The following is a 27,966-nucleotide window of genomic DNA, read 5'->3' on the forward strand; positions in this document are numbered from 1 at the left end:
TTCAGTAGACTCTCCTCTACAGTTCCATTTTGGTGGGAAGCTTTAGTATTGAACGGTTGTGCTGTTAAAGTGTGATGTATGGAACCCTGCGCAGATGGTCGGTCAATGCGACTTAAGCAAGGTGCAGTCACTGAATTCTTGACAGCAGAAGGTGTCACCTCGACATCTTTAAACTTACTCGCCCAATGATGCACTGTATCCACATCAACACAATCACCATCAAAAGCTTGCATTCTCTGATGAATCTCCTTTTGGGTGATACATTCTGAGGTCAAGAATTCAGTGACTACAGGTTGCTTAAGTCGCATTGACCGACCGTATGTGCAGGGTTCCATACTTTGCACTTTAACAACACAACTGTCAGAGGTGACCCTAGGTAATTTTCAATGGTAAGCAAACAGTATTTTGGCGCCCCCCGCCCCCAGCCAATCACTGATATATATTTTCTGTTCGTCATGGGAGTTCTGTGTGCCATATTTGGTTCAATTCCATCATTGGTGGAGTTCAGAATGTTCTTTGATTGTAGGTGAACTATACATCCCAGTAACTACAACTCGCATATGTCAATGTCTATTTTCCCCCAAGAACGCCCCTGGACAAAATCAACTATACTGCGAATGCTTACTTTGCGTAATGGGTTGAGCCGCCCCTGACAACTGTTCAATGCTAAGGCTTCCTGCCAAAATGGAACTGTAGAGGAGAGTCTACTGAACAAGCCAGTACCTGCTGCATAGCAGTACTGCCACATGTTGAGGAGTTATGAAGGTGGAGGCGTTACTTTTCATTCAACCCTCGTAGGAAGAGATCAAGGGACAAAATCCAAAAAGCAAGTGTTATCAATATTAGACGGTCCGAGAGCCCTTTTCCATCTCGCTGGGCTCTTGAGGAGGAGTCATCAGAACTGGAAGGACATGTCTGCTTTTCAAAAAGGAAGATTGACGCTAAAACAGGGATGGGTTCTTGCTTTGGAAAAGGTTTGCCCTAGCTCTCACATAAGCCTTTAGCTTTCACATACTCTTCAGAAGCTTAGAGAGATATGATTTTGCCCTTTTTGTAAAAAAATAAATGTAGTTAACTGACAAGGTTAAATGTACCCACGTTGGTAAGGCAATTTGGTCTCTTAGGGTCCTTCCAGACCATCCCTATATCCCAGGATCTGATCCCAGGTTTTCTGTTTATCCCAGATTATCTGGCAGTGTGGACTCATATAATCCAGTTTAAAGCAAAAACCCTGGGTTCAGATCCTGGGATATAGGGTCGGACTGGAAGGACCCTAAAAGTCATTATTTAACTCTTAATGAATGACTATATGGTGTTGCTTCTTTTGTATTACAAAGCCATTTGCTAATAACCTCTGCTGCTTTTTTCAAGTGCCAGTATCTTCCATGCATATGGGCTAATGCACCACAGATCACATATCTTGCTCCTTAAGACCACTCTGCAGAACCTGATAACTGTGCTTATCTGCACTCATTATTAGTACATATGCATAAGAAGGTGGTTTAACTGAGAATATGCTGTAACTGTTTAGTAGGGTAACAGATTTTCCTTCCTCGCTGGAAGGAGTGAGGTCAAACACATCTCATTTGTGTGTGTGGTCTTCTTCTGCAGGCAAGGTGCATGCTTCACTCAAAGAGACCTCAATCTCTGGGATTTCGCACGGCTGTAGACTGATGGAGTTCCAAGCTTGCTCGCTGACTGTCATGGAACGACTGACTTCCCATAATGTGTGTTTCACCAATTCCGAAAAAGTGACTCTGGGACAGAACTGGAGCTTTTTGCTGAGCAGGACGTAAAGAATGGGGTTCAAGCAGCTGTTGATAAAAGCAAAGCCAACAGAAAGCGGAATGGCATCCCGAATCAAGTCATGGAAGTAGTCACTGTGATGAGCTGAAAGTTCAAGAATGGTAAATATATGGTAAGGAGTCCAGCAAATGAAGAAAACCACCACAACAACCAAAATGGTCCAGAAGAGCCTGCTGGAGGTCAATACGGCACTCTTCTTCACCCGGATGACCAGAAGGGAGTAACAAATGATCATGATTAAGAGGGGAAAGAGATAGCCACAGATGAACCGCACCCAGGTCAGAATGTGGTGCCGAAGCACAATGAGATCAAAGTCATATGGGTGAAAGTTATTGTAGCAAATGGTGATGTTGCTGCGTAGTGTAAGTGTGTCTCGAAAATACAGTGCCGGGCTGCCAATGAGCGCAGCCAAAATCCAGATAGCCAAAATCAGACGGAGAGTGTTATTGAGAGTGCGGTGCCTGTATGAGAAAGCTGGGTGGATCAAGTGGATATACCGGTCGAGGCTGATGGCCGTCAAGAAGAAGACGCTGGCAAACATGTTGAACAGAGCAATGAAGGAGTTTGCTTTGCATAGCCACTTCCCAAAGGGCCAGTGGAAGTCCAGGGCCGTGTATGCAATGTAAAGGGGCAGGAATAAGACAAAGATCAAGTCTGCAATGGCCAGGTTGAGAAACCAGAGGGAAGTAACAGTCTTGTCCCACTTAAAGCCCATGATCCAGATGACTAGAGCATTGCCGGGCACGCCAAGCAGGAAAGCCACACTGTGCAACACAAGCGAGGCAATTTGGGCACCACTGAGGTAGAACTCAGGAGCCTTGTCTTCTTCATAGTTCTCAAAATATTCAGTGAAGTTATCTTCAAGCGACATGATGGCTGTCAGTTGATATCAGCGTTCCTGGTTGAATCCTTGAAGGATGCGGAACTGGAGGGGGAATAAAAAGAAAACCACAGGAAAAAAGTGAGATCATCAAAACAAATTCTAATAGAATGATGCTTGGCAAGGGGATTTTATAGCAACCTGTGAGCACCTATCTGCCTTCATACTTAGGCCAATGGTTCAGCAAGGCATACTCTCATTTCTCGGGATTGTGGCGCAGCTGGCTGAGTGTCAGCTGCATTAAGATCACTCTGACCAAAAGGTCATGAGTTCGAAGCCAGCCCGGGTTGGAGTGGGTTTCCAACCAATTGTGTGTAGCCTGTTGTCGATCTTTGCAACCTGAAAGACAGTTGCATCTGTCAAGTAGGAAAATAAGGTACCACCTTAAAGTGTGGGGAGGCTAAATTAACTGATTTATGAGGCCATAAAGAAGACTCCAGCAAAGCATTCCAGTAGGGAAGCATACGGGGAATGCGGAAGTGCTTCATCAGTGTCGCGGATGGACGATGAAAGCGACAGCTCCCCTGGCGTCCAGAAAAAAGTTAAACAGCCGCTGTGTATGTCTGTATATGTTGTATGTTGAAATTGGCATTGAATGTTTGCCATATATGTGTACACTGTAATCCGCCCTGAGTCCCCTGCGGGGTGAGAAGGGAGGAATATAAAAGCTGTAAATAAATAAATAAATAAATACATTCCCTATCAAAATAAATAGAAACATGGCAATGAAAATTTTTTGGATGCTATGATACGAAAAGCTGCCAGCGTACACATTTTACATAAATAGAGCTGTACCTTCATTTAAGGCGATGATAACTAAGGCTTTGCCTAAAAGTTGGGTAGATTGAAGTTTTAATTTGCAAAGAACACATTACTTCATGGCTCTGGATATTGCAGCAAGGATCTGGGGCCCATCCATATAGCAAAATTACACTGAAAAAAGTAAATGTTTCCCCTTGACATTAATTCTAGTTGCATCCAACTCTGTGGGATGGTGTTCATTTCAATTTCTAAGCCAAAGAGCCAGAATAGTCTGTAGACGCCTCCAAGGTCATGTGGCCAGCATGACTGCATGGAGCACCGCTAACTTCCCCCCTGGAGTGGTACCTATTGCTCTACTCACACTTGCATGTTTTCAAATTGCTAAGTTCGCAGAAGCTGGGGCTAACAGCGGGAGCTCACCCACTCCGCAGACAGAACTCACAACCTCTGAGAATACCTGCCATAGATACAGGCAAAATATCAGGAGATAATGCCTCTGGAACATGGCCATACAGCCTGAAAAACTTACAACGACCCAGTGATTCTGGCCGTGAAAGCCTCCAACAATACACTGCATAAATTTGTTGGAAATTTCAACCTTCTTCAATCCTCCTCTAGTAATTGTTTATCTATAATCCTGTTGCTTACTTATTGTATGTATGTTTTGATATGCAGCTTTCTTTCCTTGCTCTATGGTTTTTCCTACGAAGTTGTGGGAGGGGCTGCAGACCACATGATCTGCTCTGAGATGAGCACAGAGCACAGACTTCTTTAGACTTTGGGAGTGCTCAGAGGCCACAAAGTGTCCTGGATTAAAAGCAAAGGTTGTATCTCAAGTATAAATGTGGCATCTTGGGAAGAGCATGATAACATGGCAAGGTTTCAAGCCAAAAGAAGCTTTTGGGATTTCGTGCATCTTATTTGAGCACTTCAGAATTACATTGCTGAGAATTTCCACATGCCACTCAGCCTCATTAAGTTTAATTAACTTCATTGCTAACTAAATCAAAACATGTAATGCAAATGCATTCGGAACAGCATGTGCCAAGAGTGGCTTGTGCAGAAAGAAATAATTGATGGGAATTTTTTTGCAAATTAATCGTCGAAACTTTGATGATAACACTCAGCATGAAACATTAGCATCTTTGTTCTGTTCACGATGGAAGAACGTAGAGATGACTTAACACTTGACACAAATTTCTGAATATATTTTGTGTTCAGGTGTCATGCACAAAGCTTACGTTGGTAATTGCATGTATACCTTAATTATGTGTCCTTGGGCATTATGGACGCACACACATCAGAAAATGCATTTTAAAATAGGCAACCAATCATTTAAAATGAGGACTGGACATCTACTCACCCCAACTCATATGCAGAGACATCTCCAGTTCATCCCCTGTTTGGGTATCAGCCAGCACGTCAATGACTTAAATCTAGAAATAGTTTTCTAAGATCCACATATACACTTGCTGAAACACCTCAGCAAGCGAGAGTCCAAAAGTGGCAGGCTCAAACCCAGAACCTCAACCAATAGCTGATACCAAATGAGAGACTCCCCCCTGGGCACACAGAAAACTGGGTGACTTGGAAGGCGCTGAACAGACTGTGTTCTGGCACCACGAGATGCAGAGCCAACCTCAAGAAATGGGGCCACAAAGTGGAATCCACGACATGCGAATGTGGAGAAGAGCAAACCACTGACCACCTACTGCAATGCACCCTGAGCCCTGCCACATGCACAATGGAGGACCTCCTTGCAGCAACACCAGAGGCACTCCAAGTGGCCAGATACTGGTCAAAGGACATTTAATCAACTACCAAACTCGCAAATTTTGTATTTTGTCTGTTTGTTTGTTTTGTTCTGTTAGAAATGTAATACAATTGACTGGCTGCCCTGACACGACAAATAAATAAACTCATATGCTTTTTTCTCTTTCTGTATCTAATAAAATAATGGGTGTTTGACTTCTCACACAGCTGAGGGATGAGTCCTCCCAATCCATCCAGTGTTCCCCTATGTTGCTGTCATCCTTTTTGCAGTCTTGTGCAACCATCCCAATGGAGAAACGTAACATAAGCAAGAGATATCCAGTGTCAAAATGGTCCAGGGTCAAGGAGGTCATAAATCAGAGATAGGGCTCTTGGGAGTCCTGCAAGTGGAGTCATTAAACAACCCAAAGTTGTAAAACTTTTAAGGAGACTTGCACTTTTCATGGGGAAGCTGAAGTTGTACTTAGCAAAGTGGCTTGGGAGTGCAGTCTTCTGATGTTGGTGGCATGCTCAGCCAGTGCTCTGATCCCGGGCAATATTTAGGAAGAGAGTTTCATTCCTTGGTGCCTCTTGATACCATGGTTGTAGGCTTTTGCTCCACCTGCAGAAGGTGATCTGAAACAGACCCCTGTTCCTTCAGCTTTCTCTGAGTGTGTATGTGTCTGTGTGTGTGGGGGGGGGGGGGGTCCTCCTCCAGATCCCCTTCCTGTTCTGAACCTGACCTGTTCAGCTAAAGGAAGACTTGGCTATCTACAGGGGCGGCTCAACCCATTATGCGAAGTAAGCATTTGCAGTATAGTTGATTTTGCCCAGGGGTGCTCTTGGGGCGCTCTTGGGGGAAAATAGACCTTGACATATGCGAGTTGTAGTTACTGGGATCTATAGTTTACCTACAATCAAAGAGCATTCTGAACTCCACCAATGATGGAATTGAACCAAATATGGCACACAGAACTCCCACGACGAACAGAAAATATATATCAGTGACCTGACATCCACCGGGAAGTAGCAGCCAATAGTGAAAGGACCAAGGCAGAGACATCTCCAGCTCATCCCTTGTTTGGGCATCAGCCAGCACGTTTATGACTTAAATCAAGAAATAGTTTTCTAAGATCTACAGAGACACTCGCTGGAACACCTCACCAAGCGAGAGTCCAAAAGTGGCAGGCTCAAACCCAATCATTGCTGATACCCAATGAGAGACTCCCTCCTGGGCACACAGAAAACTGGGTGACTTGGAAGGCGCTGAACAGACTGCCCTCTGGCACCACGAGATGCAGCCTTCAGAAATGGGGCTACAAAGTGGAACCCACAACATGCGAATGTGGAGAAGAGCAAACTACAGACCACCTGCTGCAATGCAACCTGAGCCCTGCTACATGCACAATGGAGGACCTTCTTGTGGCAACACCAGAAGCACTCCAAGTGGCCAGATACTGGTCAAAGGACATTTAATCAACTACCAAGCTTGCAGACTCTGTGCCTTTTGTATGTTTGTTTGTTTGTTCTGTCAAAAATGTAATACAACTATTTGGTTGCCTGACACGATAAATAAATAGTGATTGGTTGGGGGGGGGGGGAGCAAAATACTGTTTGCTTACCATTGAAAATTATCTAGGGCCACCTCTGGCTATCTATCAGGTATCTGCTGTGCCTCTTCCAAAGGTAGTCCTGCTTCCTCATCACTGAAAGGAAAATAATCCAGGGGAACATGACATTGTGCTTGCCTGCAATAGGCTTGGTGAGCAGCAGCTTCCTCCAGAATATCTTAGGACCTTATCAGATGCAAGATCTCTTCCCCCCCCCCCCCCGCCTTTCTACAGACTTTGAAAACATTTTATAAAGCTAGAATCCAACTAAGCCATCATATGACACAAAGTTACTTCTGCCAGTTGTCTGTGGGACTCCGTCTTAAAAATGTGTTTAAAGTATGTAGAAACTGATGTTTTTGGAAATGGAGAGCAATCACCTTCAGAGATCCCGATCTGTGTAGAAATGGGTAAAGGTGCTTATTTTAAGATGGGATAAAAACTGTCAGTTTCCCCCATGTTAGATCATTGTAGAAATGTTAAAGAGTGGCCATTCCTCTGAATAGTCTCAAAATGTGTCTCAGTGGTCCCTTTCTCACCAGTAATTCTCTTGCATGAAACTTTTTCAATAATTTTCTAAAAATAATTTATTCTTCAGAATTTGAACAATTTTGATAGTTTACCAGTTTGGTGTAACTATAACACCCCATAACAAGTGTATCCAGCTAAGTATTTGTCCTTTCTTGGTTCCTCCAAACCATCCAACAAAACAGATAACCCAAGAACAATCCCTTAGGGTTTCTTCTAGCCAAATCAGAGATGAAATCTTTCAAGTCAGACTTTAATAGCAAACTAATAAGTTCGTGTTCAACTGGGATGGTGTAAGTAGGTGCATCCTTGCAAACATGACATTAAAAACATATTTTTGTTCAAGGATCAAGATCTAAGCATGTAATCCCTCTCTTGGGGAGGTATACTTTGCAAAAATAACATTACCACCCATATGAGTCATTAAAATATACTATAAACATGAAGAAATCATCTAAACAGCTGCATTTATGAGTAATTTCAAATTAGGAAGAGTCTTCAGTGGGCAGAAGGCAAAGGGTTCAGTCAGTTTAACCAGAGATGCACTTGTCTATTACTGAGGAGTTCACTCGTGCTTCTGCTTTAATGCCTTGACTCTAGAAGCAAACCACTTTACACTAGTAATGTAATGAGTAAAAGCTTGAATGTACAATACATCATCTGGATGTACATCCCCTGGATGCCTGAAACTGTAAATAATAGCAAAAACATTTACTTCTGCAGAGTGTATAGTGTTTACAGTGGATGCTGCAGAAGATGCTTCAGCTGTACTTCATAAACAGGAAAGTTGTCCTACCTAGAGGACCTATTAGGCCAATAAACAATCTTCCCATTTCTATACACTTTAAAGACAAAGTACCACAGGCAACCAAAGTGTATAGAAACTGAGAGTGCCTTGGACTGCGAGAAGATCCAACCAGTCCATCCTCCAGGATATAAAGTCTGACTGCTCATTGGAGGGAAGGATAGTAGAGACAAAGTTGAAGTACTTTGGCCACATCATGAGGAGACAGCAAAGCCTAGAGAAGACAATTATGCTGGGGAAAGTGGAAGGTAAAAGGAAGAGGGGCCGACCAAGGGCAAGATGGATGGATGGCATCTTTGAAGTGACTGGACTGACCTTGAAGGAGCTGGGGGTGGTGACGGCCGACAGGGAGCTTTGGCGTGGGCTGGTCCATGAGGTCACGAAGAATCGGAGACGACTGAACAAATGAACAACAACACATAGAAACTGAAGGGACCCTGCATCTGATGAGGTCCCTAGTGAAAGTTTTAGAGTGTATAGTGTTACACTGGATGCTGCAGAAGATGCTTCAGCTGTACTTCATAAACAGGAAAGTCAACCTTTTTAGCAAACCTTGCAAATGTTGATTTGTTTTCAGTAAATATTTGTTTTTTATACTCATTTTATATACTTGGGGTCACTTAAGAACTTCTCAATTCCTGCACTAATGTCCAACTTCAGTGATCTGTCCTCCATCAAACCAGCCCTAGGCAACAACAATTGCCCCTTTAATGGGGAGGACAGCCAACATATCCAGTGAAGCTGCTTTATTATCTGATATGTGTTATGACCTCATCAGATAGGGGTGAATTTGGTGGCATAAGCCAGTTCACCTTCTCTTTTGAGACAGGGCCCACCGGTTCCCATCCCATGTTGCACTACAACTTCAGGTGGGGCTCCGTCATAAAAGAGAAGTTCAACCAGTGCATGCCGCCGCAGTGGCAACACAAGAGGACTCCCATGTTACATTGACTTCAACAGGGGGAAGTCAGGTGGCTGACACTTCCCCTCATGGAATGGGGCAACTGGTGTTTCAGGCGATGCAGGGCATGGGGCATCTGGTTCTCCACATCCCTTGATGGGCACCACTGGAATAGTTAAGATCCATGGTAATTCCAGCAGCACGTTTGATGAGATTGGAAGTCTTAGCTTCATTGTCCCAAGAGATATTTGGAGGCAATAATTTGTCCAAATGGCAGAGACTAAGCTTCTTTGGTAGCAGATCTCATACCAGTCTAGCCACCATAACACCACGTTACGATAACACTATAAGCTTTTGATATTAAGCATGCCTACTTAGGGGCAAGCCTCACTGGGATCAGTGACACTGCAGTGCATTTTAATCAAATTCATGGCCTAATTTGCTTAAGAGGTTTTATTGATATCAGAAAGTTTTTAAACTAAGTTATAGGAAATTCAATAAAGGCCCCGTGCTATTGACATACAATCCCAGACGGAAAAGGTCATCACGAAAGGAAAGGACTTCTAGAACTTGGAAGAGGTCCAAGAGTTGGCAAGGCTTCAAGAACATCAAGATGCTTTCTGGGTTTGAGTGAACACTGTGTCTTATTTCTGCATCCCAAGGGCTTGTGGTTAGGATTCAACATGTTTTAAAGCCCAAACGGTGAAAGCAAAATGTGGGAGTTCAGCGACGCATGAGTCCGTCCCTGATCATTCACCCTAGGATACTTTTTATAAAAATACACAATAAGCAATAAACAATAACAATAATAACATACAGCATTTAAAAACCTATGGCCGGGCCAAATGTAATAATTAAAATTTAAAATAATGGACATGAACAAGGTAAAGTAAACTACAATAGGGTTTTCAGAGAAAGATGAGGGCGCGCAGACAATCCTAAATCAATATTAAAGTGCATTTGAGGACATATTGCTAAGAGTTTTCCTTATTCTGGGAAGGCACACTGGATGTTGTTGTTGTTGTTGTTGTTGTTGTTGTTAATTTCAACACAAACCTGTCCTAATAAAGAAGGCCACAAAAGGGATCTAATTTAGACCAAGAAACAGAATTCTGTTCCTGGTTTGAAAGTGTTATTTCCTGTTTAATTGTGTGGTACTTAGTCTGAAAGTAGTTGTTATACCCCAGAAACTTCATTTTTGTGACTGCCCCAAACTAGGTTGAATTGGTTGAGACTCAATGAGATATTCACTGAAAAACTAGTAAAATGTGCTACAGGATGTCTCACAAAAATAAAGCTTTTGCAGTTTAATAAACTTTTCCCATGTTTTTATGATAGCAGTGATTAGGAAATGACATTTATAACCCAGGAACAACAATCGTGTTACACAGTGTAATACCATATGAGATAGAAATGGTGGGCATATCTGTCATTCAGCTGTTTAGTTGAAGTAGTATACAGAATGGAGAATGACCGAAGCCAACATTATGCCACAAAAATGATGATGGAGCCAAAAAATGTTTTGAAAGTGGGAGAGGCCGCCACTGGGGAGAAAGCCTTTGGTTGGCAGCCAGAGTTTGGGTGGGGGACCAAGGCTGAGTTCAGGGACAACCATGATGGATGGAGTAGGAATTGAATATTATCACTGCTAATGCCAATTGCCTTTGTTGTTTTTTTCCACCCCTCTGGGCTTTGATTATTTAACCACAAGCATGACCTAGATATGCTGTGAAGGTTGTGAAATTCCACTTTATCAGGGCAGTCCTGGGACACTTTGCTGTCTTGGGGAGAACAGCATATGGCATCTCCCAGCACACGGCAATGCGAAGAGTGCCCAGCGTCTGCCAACGCTCTCTGTCACAGGAGGCAGAACATCCCACAGTCTTCTCTCAGCACTCCCTGGCAGTAAAAAAAAAATGCAGTGACAACCAATTAAATAACAAACGCTTGGTTGCCTTTTCACAATAGACAAAATCTGTTGCCTGAAGCAGACCCGTAGCCAGGATTTTGTTTCGGGGGGAGCTGATTTTGATTCGGGGGGGGGGGCTGAGTCTGAGTGAAAGAGGGTCTACCCTAGCAAACCTTTTGTATCGTTACCCCAATACCCCCATGCATATGAGATATATTGAGCATGGTGATCAGATCATGATATGAATAAACATAACAGTTTAAATAATGTACCAGTGAGGCCTTCTTGCGGACCACCATGAAAATTTCGGGGAGAGAAGCCATTGAAACAGTTCAGAGAGAGAAGCCATTGAAATCCACAAGCATGTGGACAATTTCAACAGAAAGGAGGAAACCATGAAAATGAACAAAATCTAGCTACCAGTATTTGAAAACTCTAAAATTACAACAGCAAAACAACACAGAGGAAACAAACAAGGACATCTAATCACCTCTCAACAAAAGATTGCCCTAGGCACTGCCAGGCCATCAAATGCTAATCAAGGTGGTCAGTTAAAACATTCACACCTAGCTCCAACAGACAAGAGTTCTTTGTCCCACCCTGGTCATTCCACAGATATATAAACCCACTTTCCTAGTTCCAACAGACCTCACTACCTCTGAGGATGCTTGCCATAGATGCAGGTGAAACGTCAGGAGAGAATGCCTCTAGAACATGGCCATATAGCCCGAAAAAACCTACAACAACCCAGTGATTCCAGCCATGAAAACCTTCAACAATACAGTTCAGAGAGATGACCAAGCATATCAGTCCAACAATTGAGAAGCCTAATTAGCCTTGCATGGATACTAGTGCACCCTAGCAGCTTTTAAGAAAGAGCTAAAAACTTGGCTTTTCCGATGTACCTTCGGAGAGTGACCATCCAACCAATTTTTTGTTAGTTTCCATCTATAGTTTGTTTACACGATGCACTTTCCCCTATCCCTAATGAAGCCCAAGCCCCACTGCTCCTCTGTCTCGGGCTCCTCCTTTACAAATACACCTTTTCTACTTCCTATCTCACCCGGTTTTAACATTTTTAAGATGTTATCCTGCACATTTGGCCCACCCTTTGTGATTGATTTTATTATGTTATTTTGCATTGTCTATTTTATTTTGTTGCATTATGTATTTTGTTGTGTTCAATTTTCTATTGTTTTGTATATTATTTTGTTGTATTATTTCTGGGCTTGGTCTCATGTTAGCCGCCCTGTGTCCCCATTGGGGAGATGGTGGCAGGGTACAAATAAAGATTATTATTATTATTATTATTATTATTATTATTATTATATTTACCACTAAGGAGAAGATTCACTCAAACAAGTATTTAACTCTTCTTAGGAAGATCATACTTTGCAAAAGGTTATGATTATTCCAAATAGCGTGAATGCCAATTAATCTCCAAAAGGGTCACACATCCAAAAGGCAATGGAGATTCCTGGTTTTTGAAAAGGTTATGATCTCTTAACAGGTCATGCCTTTCCAAAATGTACATGGCTGAGCTGGGGTTCAAGCTTTGTTCTCCAGATTCCTAGTCCAACACTCAAACTAACATATTGTGCTGGCTCTCCCATTGGTTCAGTAAAGTTAATGAAAAAGAATCAGGTTTATTTGCTCTAGTAAGGAATATCAGGGCCTCACCCTGAGACCGTGACTATTGCTTGTGTGTTATACATATCCTCACCATTACAACTCCTCTCCAGTGCCAGTGATACAGCTTAATGGTGTAACATTAGAAAATGTCGATCATTTCCGCTACCTTGGCAGCCATCTCTCCACCAAAGTCAACATCGACACCGAAATACAACACTGCCTGAGCTCTGCGAGCGCAGCATTTTTCCGAATGAAGCACAGAGTGTTTGAGGACCGGGACATCCATAGGGATACCAAGGTGCTTGTTTATAGAGCTATTGTCCTCCCAACCCTGCTATATGCCTGTGAAACGTGGACTATCTACAGACATCACATGCAACTCCTGGAACGATTCCATCAGCTCTGCCTCCGGAAAATCCTGCAAATCTCTTGGGAAGACAAGTAGACAAACGTCAGCATGCTAGAAGAAGCAAAGACCACCAGCATTGAAGTGATGGTCCTCCACCATCAACTCCGCTGGACCAGCCACATTCTCCGGATGCCCAACCACCGTCTCCCAAAGCAGTTGCTCTATTCCGAACTCAAGAACGGAAAATGGAATGTTGGTGGGCAGGAAAAGAGGTTTAAAGATGGGCTCAAAGCCAACCTTAAAAACTCAGGTATAGACACTGAGAACTGGGAATCCCTGGCCCTTGACCGCTCCAGCTGGAGGTCAGCTGTGACCAGCAGTGCTGCAGAATTTGAAGAGGCACGAATGGAGGGTGAAAGGGAGAAGCATGCCAAGAGGAAGGCGCGTCAAGCCAACCCCGACCGAGACCGCCTTTCACCTGGAAACCAATGCCCTCACTGCGGAAGAAGATGCAGAGCAAGAATAGGGCTCCACGGCCACATACGGACCCACAAGAATATTGGAAGACAATCCTCCTTGGAAAACGAGGGATCGCCTAAATAAGTAAAGTATACATGTCCTCAACAGAAGTCTTGATTTTTTTCTTCTCTCAAATCCACCAGGCTTGCTTTTGAGTTCTCTTTCTTCCATAGAAGACACTCTAAGCCAATAAGGGAGAGCTTTCCAAATATTTCATGTTGGAGACACACCATTTTTAGACATGCATCATTTTGTGACACAGTAATTCAGTATTCTTATAATTACACTATGTAACATGATTTTTGTTCCTGGGTTATAAACATAATTTCCTAATTGGTATCTATCATAAAAACATGGGAAAAGGTTATTAAACTGCAAGAACTTGGTTTTTTTCGGAACATCCCACAACACATTTTGCTGTAGTTTTAAAATTAACATCTCAACAAGTTCAATATATTCAACATAGTTTATGTTAGGCACAAAAATGAAGTTTCTGGGGTCAGGCATGTAGCCAGGGGGGGGGGGGCTTGGGGGGCTTCAGCCCCCCCCCCCCCCGAAATTTTCATGGTGGTTCGCGAAAAGGCCTTATTGGTGCATTATTTAAACTGTTATGTTTATTCATATCATGATCTGATCACCATACTCAATATATCCCATATGCATGGGGGTATTGGGGTAATGATACAAAAGGTTTGCTAGGCTAGACCCTCTTTCACTCAGACTCAGCCCCCCCCCCGAAACTCAGCCCCCCCCCCCCCGAAACCCCCCCTGAAAAAAAATTCAGCCCCCCCCCCGAAACGAAATCCTGGCTACGGGCCTGACTGGGGTAGAACAACTACTTTCAAAGTAAGTACCACTCAATTAAACAAGAAATAACACTTTCAAACCAGGAACGGATTTTTTTCCAATTTTGTTACTTATTATGTTTATGTTTATTTATACCCCACTTTTTCTCTCCACAAGGGGACTTAAAGCCACTTACATTAAAAGCATTTCAATACAATTAAAAATCTACAAATATACAAACTTTAAGACAGAATTCAACATCATTGGTATCAAAAAAAATCCAGTTAAAATCAATAAAAACATATTATAAGCTAAAAACAACAGCACTCTCTGACCTGATCTTAAAAGCCTTATTCAATAAAACCTTCTTCTTTTACTAGCAAACCAGAGATACAGACAAACACATAAACTCCAATAAAGTAATGTATGAGGACACAAGGTATCTCATGAAAAACTTGCATGTGTTTTTAAAAACATAAATGATTTATTGCTTATTTCATATAGACTGAGTGGTTTCTCATTATGTCCACACCACACACCTGCACACTGCAGCTAATGTGTTGCAACCCAGAGTTTGGAAAACTCTGCAATAGAGGCTTCCAACCGAGAAAGATTTGTGTGCGAGAGACTCTTCTCACTTGCTGTCCTTCCTCACTAAAATATGTATACAGAAAATATGTGGCCTGAATCAGTATTGTGAACTCTACCACTTCAGAATTCGACCTTCCTTTCTGGCACGCACAAGCAAACCACACTTTGTAAAGGTTATTATTAGCCGAAAGAGAGAGTGTACGTACACGGGAATGCATGCATTAAGACAAGCCAAAACGATAAAAAATACATGAAGGCAGGAGAGAGAGAACACCACTTACCAGTTTAATTCTCCTGAATTAAAAAATGTACCTTGTGCTTGACGATCTCTCCTAAATCTGTAGGCACATGTAGAGAAAATATTAGGTTTTCCTTCTGTTGTGAGATTTACTATGTCTCTTTCTTCTTTCAAAGGACACCAAAGAGAGGAATAATGCTGCATTTGTCTGAAACAGCAGAGAAAGTGGAAATACTCCCTTGGCAATATGGGAAGTTTGTTTTTTTTAGTGTTTATACTCCTGCAAGAAGAGTAAGAAAATATTTGTCACGTAGATGAATCACCACACCAGTGTTTGCATTGAAGAGGAAACAGTGCAAGCGTGCTATCTACTATAGCATCCGCCCGACACAATTAGGGCTGAAGGGTGAGGGACTCAGACGGATATGGGAGCTTGGGAAGCTTTTATGTTTCAAAGAACATATGGGAGTTAAACCAAAATGTCTAGAAGGTTAAATGAAGGTTACATTCTTTTCCTTCCTGAATCAATGACAGCTAGGACCTCATTACCTCAGGGTTAATTGACATAGTTTCCCCTTAAGATACGGCACTTCTGTAGGAAAGAACAAGCAAAACTACATCTGAGTATTCTTTTCCGAGAAAACCCTATAAAATTCATGGGGTTGCCATAAGTTGACAGGCAACTTGAAGACATATCACTTCACTTAGGTGATTCCTCATTGTCAGAGTAAGATAGTCTTCCAAGATCAGTGTACTGGTGTGTCCGTAGGTGACTGTAGAGCCCTATTCTTGATCTGCTTCTTCTTCCGCAGTGAGGGGATTGGTTTCCAGATGGAAGGCGGTCCCAGTTGGAGTTGGCTTGATGCGCCTTCCTCTTGGCACGTTTCTCTCTTTCGCCCTCCATTCGTGCCTCTTCAAATTCTACAGCGCTGCTGGTCACAGCTGACCTCCAGCTGGAGCGTTCAAGGGCCAGGGCTTCCCAGTGTCTATGCCAGAGTTTTTAAGGTTGGCTTTGAGCCCATCTTTAAGTCTCTTCCATTTTCCGTTCTTGAGTTTGGAGTAGAGCAACTGCTTTGGGAGATGGTAGTCAGGCATCCAGACAACGTGGCCGGTCCAGCGGAGTTGATGGTGGAGGACCACCACTTCAATGCTGATGGTCTTTGCTTCTTCCAGCATGTTGACATTTGTCTGCTTGTTTTCCCAAGAGATTTGCAGGATTTTCTGGAGGCAGCACTGATGGAATCATTCCAGGAGTTGCATGTGGCATCTGTAGACAGTCCACGTCTTGCAGGCATAAAGCAGGATTGGGAAGACAATAGCTTTATAAACAAGCACCTTGGTATCCCTATGGATATCCCAGTCCTCAAACACTCTCTGCTTCATTTGGAAAAAAGCTGCACTCGCAGAGCTTACATATTTAAGCACACTTCCATATCACCCAGTGCTGGTGGAGATCTGCACCTCAGTTACTGTCAATGAAGTTTGAACTAAAACCCAAAGAAGAATAACTGCACCACTGTCATGAAAGCCACCAACCATCACCAGGAATACTGTGAGCTTCCATCTCCAAACTGAGCAAATAATGCCCATATTGAATATCTTATAGGACTAGTCCAAGACAAGAATCTCTGTTCATATCTGGCAGTAAAAATATAATAATAAAAAATAAATCCTAATTTTCTGACACTTCAAATATGCTGTGTAAAGGAGCTATCTCACTTTACCCAACTGTACAATTGGTAATGTGGCCTCCATTTATGAGACCTATGCCTCATCTCATTCAACTAGGTTATTGCTTCTTGTAACACAACCACCTTGCAATCCCATCAGATGGGGCAACTTCCCTGTTGTACGCCGCTTACTCTCCCATTTTGCCACAGAACCAATGGCACGATGCAGGGTCCGTGGTGAAAGGGGAGAGGAAGTGGTGTACATGGTGGCAGCTTCCTCTGCTATCTTTGAAATAATGGGGGGAAGCTGGGTGGTGGGTCTTTCTCTCTATGGGATAGGCTTCCAGGTAAGTCAGGCGATTCAAGATGTGGATTGATAGGTTCTCCATACCCCATGCCTCAACATGATACATGGCATATCTTGATATCAATGTGATAAGGTCATTGGTTTATATGAAGTTTTCTCCTATGGCCTTAGGGTTGCCATCAATCAGAAATGACTTGAAGACACACAAGGCTAATATCCATCTTCAGTTGGAAATAAAAAGCGAAACCTACTGTACCACCTGGAATCCTGTTAGTGACACAAGCATGCATAATGTGATGATGGTTTGTTTCTCTTCACATCTGAGGTGGTCTATAGATCCTCATTTCTGACATTGTTGATTCTATAGGTCAGGCATGGGCAAACTTTGGCCCTCCAGGTGTTTTGGACTTCAACTCCCACAATTCCTAACAGCCAGTAGGCTGTTAGGAATTCTGGGAGTTGAAGTCCAAAACACCTGGAGGGCCAAAGTTTGCCCATGCCTGCCATAGGTGGTCACTCATGGCTGAATAGGACTGTCTTCCAAGGATAGAGCTTTGGTGGTGGGTCCATAAATGAGGTTATATGCATATATGTTTTGCTTTAGAGCAGGGGTCAGGAACCTTCGGCCCTCCAGGTGTGGTGGACTTCAACTCCCACAATTCCTTGAGGCTCGGCATTTGCCCCAAAGGCTTACCTTGGCCTCAAGGAATTGTGGGAGTTGAAGTCCACCACACCTGGAGGGCCGAAGGTTCCCCATGCCTGCTTTAGAGAGTTTGTGAGAGATTACCCTTGAACCCTTTGTGCAGCCACCAAGCCAATAGAGCAGGGGGCCTCAAACTAAGGCCCTGGGGCCAGATACGGCCCTCCAAGGTCATTTACCCGGCCCTCACTCAGCGTCAACCTAAGTCTGAAACGACTTGAAAGCACAACAATTCTATCTCATCAGCCAAAAGCAGGCCCACACTTCCCATTGAAATACTAATAAGTTTATATTTGTTAAAATTGTTCTTCATTTTAGTCATTGTATTGTTTTTAAGTGGTTTTTGCACTACAAATAAGATATGTGCAGTGTGCATAGGAATTCATTCATATTTTTTCAAATTATAATCCGGTCCTCCAACAGTTTGAGAGACTGTGACCTGGCCCTCTGTTTTAAAAGTTTGAGGACCCCTGCAATAGAGCACTGCTTTGACCATTAAATAGACAAGGGAGAGGGAGGGAAGTGACCAAGACATGGGGATCACCTTCCATCACCACTGCAATTTAAATCAACTTAAATCAAGAAATAGTTTTCTAAGATCTACAGAGACACTCTCTGGAACACCTCAGCAAGCAAGAGTCCAAAAGTGGCAGGCTTAAACCCAGAACCTCAACCAATGGCTGATACCAAATGAGAGACTCCCTCCTGGGCACACAGAAAACTGGGCGACTTGGAAGGCGCTGAACAGACTGCGCTCTGGCACCACAAGATGCAGAGCCAACCTTCAGAAATGGGGCTACAAAGTGGAATCCATGACATGCGAGTGTGGAGAGGAGCAAACCACTGACCACCTGCTGCAATGCAACCTGAGCCCTGCCACATGCACAATGGAGGACCTTCTTATAGTAATACCAGAGGCACTCCAAGTGGCCAGCTACTGGTCAAAGGACATTTAATCAACTACCAAGCTTGCAAACTTTGTGGTTTGTTTGTTTGTTTAAAAAATGCAATACAACTGTTTGGTTTGCTCCTGACATGATAAATAAATAACCACTGCAATTCACTAGTCAAGAGGCAAGAAAATGAAATTGTTGAGATGATAATGTGGGACAATACACTCTGTGCCTGCAATGCAAGATCATGTCCAATGCCTGCTTAGAAAAATATGCAAAGCAATATTTCCAGTTACATTCTCAGCTGTGCTGCCTATTGAAGAAGTAGCACTTTGATGATTTAACTAGTACCTAGTACCAACACCTAGTACCTAGTACCAATAGACACATGCAAAGCTGGGGTGAAAATTGCTGGAAGAAACATTAACAACCTCAGATATGCAGATGACACCACTCTGATGGCCGAAAGCGAGGAGGAGCTGAGGAGCCTCCTAATCAAGGTGAAAGAAGAAAGCGCAAAAGCCGGGTTGCAGCTAAACGTCAAAAAAACCAAGATTATGGCAACAAGAATGATTGACAACTGGAAAATAGAGGGAGAAACCGTGGAGGCCGTGACAGACTTTGTATTTCTAGGTGCAAAGATTACTGCAGATGCAGACTGTAGCCAGGAAATCAGAAGACGCTTCCTTCTTGGGAGGAGAGCAATGTCCAATCTCGATAAAATAGTAAAGAGTAGAGACATCAGATTGGCAACAAAGATCCGCCTAGTCAAAGCCATGGTATTCCCTGTAGTAACCTACGGATGTGAGAGCTGGACCTTAGGGAAGGCTGAGCGAAGGAAGATCGATGCTTTTGAGCTGTGGTGTTGGAGGAAAGTTCTGAGAGTGCCTTGGACTGCGAGAAGATCCAACCAGTCCATCCTCCAGGAAATAAAGCCCGACTGCTCACTGGAGGGAAAGATACTAGAGACAAAGTTGAAGTACTTTGGTCACATCATGAGGAGACAGGAAAGCCTAGAGAAGACAATTATGCTGGGGAAAGTGGAAGGCAAAAGGAAGAGGGGCCGACCAAGGACAAGATGGATGGATGGCATCCTTGAAGTGACTGGACTGACCTTGAGGGAGCTGGGGGTGGTAACGGCCGACAGGGAGCTCTGGCGTGGGCTGGTCCATGAGGTCACGAAGAGTCGGAGACGACTGAACGAATGAACAACAACAAAGTACCAACAGGCTCCAAAATATTTATAGCTTTTCTAGATACCACACTTCAACAAATAATGAGGAACATCTTCCACAACCAACTCCCCCATTTATTCAGTGATTCAAAACAGAAGGAATGTTCCGTAAGCGTCTATCCAAAACCACAGAGGACCTCCATGAAATGGAGAGTGTGAGTGCTCTTGAAACTAAATACCTTATTACTTCTGATAGCTAATTTTCTCCAAACAAATTTGTTTAAATCAGTCTGTATCCTCAAGCTGCCTTTACCTTATTTAATGGACACAGATCAAGCTACACAAATTGGCAAATAGTTCTGCAGTCAAGCACTCAATTGCGATTCACAACTCAGTCTTAAGACATGCAATGCCAGGGAAAAACAGTGCAAACATACCTGCAAAGAGTGTTGAGGCCATGGCAGTAACAAAGTTCCAGGATTTAAACAGTGCATCAATATCTGTCTTTCCTAGAAAAGTCTTGTTTTTTTATTCTCCCCTTCTGCTTTGGCATAGCAGGCCTTTGGGTGGGTGTTACAGGATACTTACAATTATGGATAGGGAAAAATAGCCCCAAAGGGACTCTTTCAAATGGTGTAGAATTATTATAGTAGCACAGCTGTTCTTCCAACATATGCCTCTGACCACTGCTTGTTTGCATTTGGTCCCCCGATTATAACATGATTATTTTGGGTAAGTGGCCTGCAGATTCTCTTAAACATTCATGCTTTAAAGTTAATGTGTGGACATTGACAAACAATGCCCAAATACATAGAAGCAAAGCATAGAAGAACTCAGTGTTAGCGTCCTTCTTAAAAATATAAAGAGACCTAGATGTAGCTGATGGTTTCTATGTTATGTGTGTGTGTGTCAGGAGCGACTTGAGAAACTGCAAGTCGCTTCTGGTGTGAGAGAATTGGCTGTCTGCAAGGACATTGCCCAGGGGATGCCAGGATGTTTTTGATGTTTTACCATCCTTGTGGGAGGCTTCTCTCATGTCCCTGCATGGAGAGCAGGAGCTGACAGAGGGAGCTCATCCACGCTCTCCCCAGATTCGAACCTGCAACCTGTCAGTCTTCAGTCCTGCCAGCACAAGGGTTTAACCAACTGGGCCACCGGGGGCTCCGGTTTCTATGTTGCAGACCCACTTCAAGTTTTAATTCACACTTTAAAGCCATGGTGCTGAACCTGTCCCTTTCCAGCACCTTGGAAAGCTCCCATAAAGTTATGGGATCCTAGTGTGGATTTACTGACTCTTGACATGTGCAATCACCTCTGAGCTGACCTCTAACATTGGACAAGAGTCTGTACAATGCCTCATTCCTAAATCCAGATTTGAGGTCAACATAGAGTTTCCAACAGAAGTCAGTCAAGTGCCTTTAGGAGGCACCCTAACAGTCTTCAATAGATGGGAAAACAGTAAAATGTATTGTCGAAGGCTTTAATGGCTGGAATCACTGGGTTGTTGTAGGTTTTTTCAGGCTATATGGTCATGTGCTAGAGGCATTCTCTCCTGACATTTCGTCTGCATCTATTCCTTCATTTTTTAAAATACAGACATACTCACATATATAATGGTATGGGGAAAGGAAACATACAAGGAATTCATAGGAAGAGAGGGGGAATCATTCAGGGTCTAAAGGAAAGTCACGCCAGCCCCCCAAAGTCCACTGAAGTTCATATAAGTTTGGGAAAGTTGATAAAAAGAGTTCATAAGGGTTCACAGTGCATATGGATTTGACAAAGAGTCCATGGAAGTTCCTAAAGGTCTTAAAAGTCCTCAAAAGTTGATAAAAGTTCCCAAAGGTTTTTAGAAGTTGGAAAAAGTTCATAAAGTTTGGGTTACAGAGGCATTGCCATGTGGGGCCATGGGGCCATGGAAAAAAACTTAGGTTTCCACATGGAGGAGAGATAGGGGGTTATGGGATCATTCCAGCCTGGTGTCCTTAGCAAAACTATGAATTCCCTGATTTTGAACTATCTTTTACAGAGTCCTTGGGGGGGGGGGGTGTCACCCTTGATCTGAATTGGCCAGCCTCTCAGCCAAGGGGAAGGCTGTTTCTGAGACTCCAAGCAGGGAGGAGAGAGCAGGCATGCTTTGCGCATGGCAGCGTGGTGCACATGTGTGGGTGAGGGAGAGCATGCAAGGCTAGAGGAAGGTTTGTGCCAGCAAGTCCCTTCAAGGCATGAGGGTTCTGTGTGGGAAGCTTGGCCCAATTCTATTGTTGGTAGGGTTCAGAATGCTCTTTGATTGTAGGTGAACTATAAATCCCAGCAACCACAACTGCCAAATGGCAAGATCTATTTTCCCCAAACTCCACCAGTGTTCACATTTGGGCATATTAAGTATTCGTACCAAGTTTGGTCCAGATCAATCATTGTTCGAGTCCACAATGCTCTCTGGATGTAGGTGATCTACAACTCCAAAACTCAAGGTCAATGCCCACTAAACCCTTTCAGTATTTTCTGTTGGTCATGGGAGTTCTTTGTGCCAAGTTTGGCTCAATTCCATCGTTGGTGGAGTTCAGAATGCTCTTTGATTGTAGGTTAACTATAAATCCCAGCAACTACAACTCCCAAATGACAAAATCAATTCCCCCACCCCAGTATTCAAATCTGGATATATCAGGTATTTGTGCCAAATTGGTTCAGTGAATGAAAATACCAGATATTTACATTACGATTCATAACAGTAGCAAAATTACAGTTATGAAGTAGCACACAACATGAAGAACTGTATTAAGGGGTCGCGGCATTAGGAAGGTTGAGAAGCACTGCCTTAGAGGCATGCAAACACCCAGGCTTCCGAGTTTAGCATCTGTCAACTTTTGGTGAAAATCAACAAGAGATCAGCATATCTTGATGGGCTTTGTTCCAAAATGTAATTGTTTTAGTGAACCAACAAAAAAAGCACTGATGTCTTGTGTTTGTGTGTGCTCTTAGTGTCTTGAAAGATAAAGCCATCCAAGATTCGGGGCCAGAACATGCAGGGAAATAGAGAGGTTCGTGACATTTCACATTTATGATGGTGAAAGTCAGCTGGATGGCAGATCTTGAGCAAGATTACTTGCTTGAGTCATTTGTTTTTACTTTATTCTTCTTACTTTTCCACACAGGTGGAGAAATTACCTTGGAGGGGAAGCTGAGTCACCATCTTTTGACCTGAAATCAGTTTTAATGCTAAAGGGGATTTGTACCTTGATTTCTAATTCATCTGTGACTAGAATATATTCTTTTCTACCCTTTTGGAACAATATTTCACCATCCAGGTTTTGGTGCACCTACACTGAAGAATTAATGTGGTTTGGCACCACTTCGACTGCCATTGTTCAATGCTGTGGAATCCAGAGGGTTATCATTTGGTGAATCACTAGTACTATTTGGCAGAGAAGTCTAAAGACTTTGCAAAACTATAACTCCTATGATTTCATAGCATTGTGCCACGGCAGTTAAAGTGGTGTCAATCTGCATTAATTCAACAGTGTAGATGCACCAGTTGTCAATTTCATCAGAAGTCTGTAAGTTCTTCTATTTTACTTTAGAAATATACTAAAACAAAAATATCAACTCTTCATCAGAGTTGTGTTCAGAAATGGAAACAGTTGTCTAACCATATATATATATATTCAATATAAAAGTTTTAATTTTGTCATAGTCACATAATGGCAGGTGATTAATGTTTCATTACTAACCATTATACCTTCTAGAAATAGGTTTGAACATAGTACTAAGCTGTAGATTCTGCATTAAAGTCTTCTATATAAATAAAAATGTAATGTTTGTTTGTGGGATTAACATAACTCAAAAACCGCTGGATGAATTGACACCAGATTTGGACATAAGACACCTAACAACCCAATGTATGCCCTTCACTAAATATATATATATATATATATGATTTTGTCATTTGGGAGTTGTAGTTGCTGGGATTTATAGTTCACCTACAATCAAAGAACATTCTGAACCCCACCAACGATGGAATTGAACCAAACTTGGGATACAGTTCTCCCATGACCAACGGAAAATACTGGAAGGGTTTGGTGGGCAGTGTCCTTTGGTTTTGGAGTTGTAGTTCACCTACATCCAAAGATCACTGTGGACTCAAACAATGGATCTGGACCAAACTCTACAAGAATACTCAATATGCCCAAATGTGAACACTGGTGGAGTTTGGGGAAAATAGAATCTTGACATTTGGGAGTTGTAGTTGCTGGGATTTATAGTTTGCCTACAATCACAGAGCATTCTGAACACCACCAACGATAGAATTGGGCCAAGCTTCCCACACAGAACCCTCATGTGGGCCACAGCAATGTGTGGCAGGGGACGGCTAGTGTATAATAAAAGGAAACCAGGTTTCTGAGAATAGATCCTGCTTAGTATAGAAGGGGGCTTCGCTTGCCACCCAGCACACTCTCCTAAACTAGCCTGCTCCCCTCCAATGTAGAGGGGACCTCCCCTCATTGCCAGTTTTGAAGCAATACCCAATTGCCAGCTACTGTGCATGGAATACAAAAGGAATATCAACTTCCCCTTTAATTCAGGCAGCAAAATGTCTTGGTCTGGTTGACTTTCCACAGGTCTGTAGCCAGAGTAAGCAGCTTTTTCAGGGTGTATGGACATTGCTGGGTATACGTCTGAGTAAATATGCATTGGATACTGTTACTAATATCAGAAGTATAATTACATTTAAAACACACTTACTCAGGTTGGATTCTTGATGGCAGCCTGGAGCAAAACATTAACTCTTTACTGTTAATCCCTGCGTGGATCCATAGTTTATAAAATAAATGCTATACAATACTCACACTTGCTGCTGCTAGGAAATTATTAATGTCCGCTTTCCAGCCTCTCGGGTCAGCTTTTGAGGAAAAGGAAATGTTTCTGAGCAGTATAGCTAGCCATTAAATAGTTGATCCAGGGATTGCTTGAGTGACACCATCCTTGGCTCTGTCTCATGCCAAAATATCCAACGGAGGCAAGAGTCTCCACGCCCATGCTCCAATGTCACTGATGTAGGAATGATATGTTGTGGAATCTGTGAGCAACTCTTCCCATGTTTTACCAGTTGGATACCTCCTCCCACTGGAGAGCCAGGTTCCCATTTTGTGGAGTTATACTATGGGAAAATTTATTTTTTGGAATTGGCTGTGGGTCCAAAGTATCAAAATATCAGGTAGATGCACCCTGGATAAGCAGAGCTTCATTCACAGATGGTGCCTCTGCTTGATTTTAGGAATGGGCTCCTCCTTGGAGGTCCACCATCTTCTAACACTGGTCTCTCTTGCCTCCCAGTAAGACTTGGCTGTCTATCAAAGGCATTGCAATCTTCCTGACAGCAGCTCACTTTTTATTTACTTCCTTGGTGTAAAATGTGTACTATTGCCTTCTGGTGAATATAATGTATCATAGAGTATTGTTGCTTTATTATTTTATGTTGCATTGTTTTATTCATCATGTCCCACATTGTATTAGGAACCTAGGAATCTCTCTTTTCTTGAGGCACACCATTAAGAGGAGATATGATAGCCATGTATAAATATGTGAGAGGAAGCCACAGGGAGGAGGGAGCAAGCTTGTTTTCTGCTTCCCTGGAGACTAGGACGAGGAACTATGGCTTCAAACTACAAGAAAGGAGATTCCATCTGAACATGAGGAAGAACTTCCTGACTGTGAGAGCCGTTTAGCAGTGGAACTCTCTGCCCCGGAGTGTGGTGGAGGCTCCTTCTTTGAAAGCTTTTAAACAGAGGGTGGATGGCCATCTGTCAGGGGTGATTTGAATGCAATATTCCTGCTTCTTGGCAGGGGGTTGGACTGGATGGCCCATGAGGTCTCTTCCAACTCTTTGATTCTTTGATTCTTTAATCCACCTAGCCCAGTGAATGAATGGTTTATTGTACCAGCCATAGGCCATGACATCACATAATATACAACCTTTAGGAGTACAATACAATAACTACAACAAGCACTTTCCAATATAAATATTAAAACTTATTCTATATTATAGTAGCAGTGGCATGATAACAATAACAAATGTCTGATTTGTATCATCCCAAACTATCTCCATTTCTAGCCTCCGCTGTGGACTTTACTAGTTTAGCTTATATTTTTTGGGATGCAACTACAAGTGTGGCAACCTTTAATGTTATATTTTTGGAATGTACTGCTAACAGGTCACAGATAACTACTGACTGTTGCCACGCTACCGCGCTACTTTTTAGTACACCCCATTGACTGTAACTTACTTGCATCTGTCAAGTAGGAAAATTAGGTACCACCTTAAAGTGTGGGGAGGCTAAATTATCTGATTTATGAGGCCATAAAGAAGACTCCAGCAAAACATTCCAGTGGGGAAGCATGCAGGAATGCAGAAGTGCTTCATCAGCATCGCAGATGGACGATGAAAGCGACAGCTCCCCTGGCGGCCAGAAAAACTTAAATAGCCTCTGTCTATGTCTGTATATGTTTGTATGTCAAAAATTGGCATTGAGCGTTTGCCATATATGTGTACACTGTAATCCGCCCTGAGTCCCCTGCGGGGTGAGAAGGGTGGAATATAAAAGCTGTAAGTAAATAAATAAATAAATAAATATCCTTTCTTCCCAAAGGACCTAACTCAGTGTTGTCAACTTTGATGGCAACAATATCTCTCCAGGTTCCTACTTAGAGATCACTGGGACCCCATGATAGTTTCCCATCTAAATCTTAGCCAGACCCAACTATGCTTACCTTCTAAAATTAAATCAGATCAGGTGTGCTCAAGGAAATACAGTGATCTCTATAAATCGAAATATTGATACTATTCCATTATCTGGGATGAGGCCACTAGGGGGCAATAAAGAGCGAGAGAAGGATAGTCCATTTTATTGGGGGTGGGGGAGTTGAAGCAGGGAAAACATTTCTCCATTTTTTGTTGTTATCCCCCCCCCCCCCATATGATAAACAAGGGTTGTTTCTACAATGGGAAAATGGTTGCGGGAATAACAGGAAAATAGGGAAATAAAGGTTTAACTCCTTTAACCAGCCTCCACCCCCCAAAAATGGACTTTCCTTCTCTCTCTAGCACCCTCTTGTGGTCTCCGTCTGGAAAATATAACAGTACCAAAATATTTTAATAACTAAACGATTGAACAATTATGTCTTTATCAACTCAGGTCTCATTGCAGGACAAGACAATTCCAAGAAGGTGGAAAGTGCCTATAAAATAACTATCCAATATGTGTTTTTAAAGTCTTTTTTGGACAGACATGACACAGAAAGAATTAAACATTGCCTCACCAAAGAACCAAGCTAGTGTAGTGATTTGAATGTTGGACTATAACTCTGGAAATCAGAATTCAAATTCACACTCCATATGGAAAGTCATCAAGAGCAAGTACACTTTCTCCACCTCAGAGGAAGGCAAAGACAAACCCAGCTCAGAATGAACCTTACCCATAAAACTACACCATAGGGCTACCATAAGTCTAAAATGACTTGAATATACAAAACAAACTGCAAGGTTCACACTTGTTTCTTGCTCTGAATGTAAAAATAACACTATGTGACATATTAAAAAAAAATCTGTTCCTGGTTTGAAAGTGTTAATTGTGCAGTGAAAGTACTCCAAAAACTTGGTTTTTGTGGCTGCCACAAACTATGTTGAATTGGTTGAGACTGTATGATATAGTCATTGAAAAACTATAGCAAAATATGTGCAGGATGTCCCACAAAAACAAAGTTTTTGCCATTTAATAAGCCTTTTCCATGTTGTTATGATAGAACCAATTAGGAAATGACATTTATAACTCAGGAACAAAAATCATACTCCATCGTGTAATCTCTGCTTCTGGGTCATTTCTTTTCTTTCTTAAAGATGACTTCTCATAAATATACTCACATTAAATGTATGGTATCAAAAATTCATAGCTTAAAAAAAATGAGTCTACTTTTTAGTACACCCCATTGACTGTAACTTACTTAGGGCTCCTAGATCTCAGGAGTGTCCTGGCCTCTTTTCTGAAGGTCTCCGGGGAAAATCTCAAAACTGCACCACGACTTTCAAACCTTTTTGGAAAAAACCCGAAACCAACCTTTCGTGCTGCTGTCCCTCTTGCTCCAAGCTATTTTGGAGTA

General features: G+C 42.5%; 1 protein-coding gene across 3 annotated transcripts; it reads right to left on the reverse strand.

Moving 5' to 3' along the window:
* Positions 1-424: 424 nt before the first annotated feature.
* On the reverse strand, positions 425-27,966 carry CMKLR2 (chemerin chemokine-like receptor 2). Of its 3 annotated transcripts, none has more exons than XM_060782839.2 (3): positions 27,811-27,966; positions 15,112-15,168; positions 425-2,731 (listed from the first exon to the last, which is right to left on the reverse strand). In XM_060782839.2, exon 3 carries the CDS (start codon positions 2,675-2,677, stop codon positions 1,583-1,585), a length of 1,095 nt encoding a protein of 364 aa, XP_060638822.2. In that variant the 5' UTR covers positions 2,678-2,731; positions 15,112-15,168; positions 27,811-27,966; the 3' UTR covers positions 425-1,582. The 3 variants fall into 3 exon arrangements, with proteins under 3 accessions (XP_060638822.2, XP_060638815.2, XP_060638828.2); XM_060782832.2 differs by lacking the exon at positions 27,811-27,966 and adding an exon at positions 24,660-24,842; XM_060782845.2 differs by lacking the exons at positions 15,112-15,168; positions 27,811-27,966 and adding an exon at positions 24,660-24,842.

This window comes from Anolis sagrei, chromosome 1 (genome assembly GCF_037176765.1).
Source record: "Anolis sagrei isolate rAnoSag1 chromosome 1, rAnoSag1.mat, whole genome shotgun sequence".
NCBI classification, from domain to species: domain Eukaryota; kingdom Metazoa; phylum Chordata; class Lepidosauria; order Squamata; family Dactyloidae; genus Anolis; species Anolis sagrei.

Coding starts and splice junctions, on each gene's coding strand:
- CMKLR2 (XM_060782839.2), bottom strand. CDS start 2,677: ATGTCGCTTGAAGATAACTTCACTGAATATTTTGAGAACTATGAAGAA.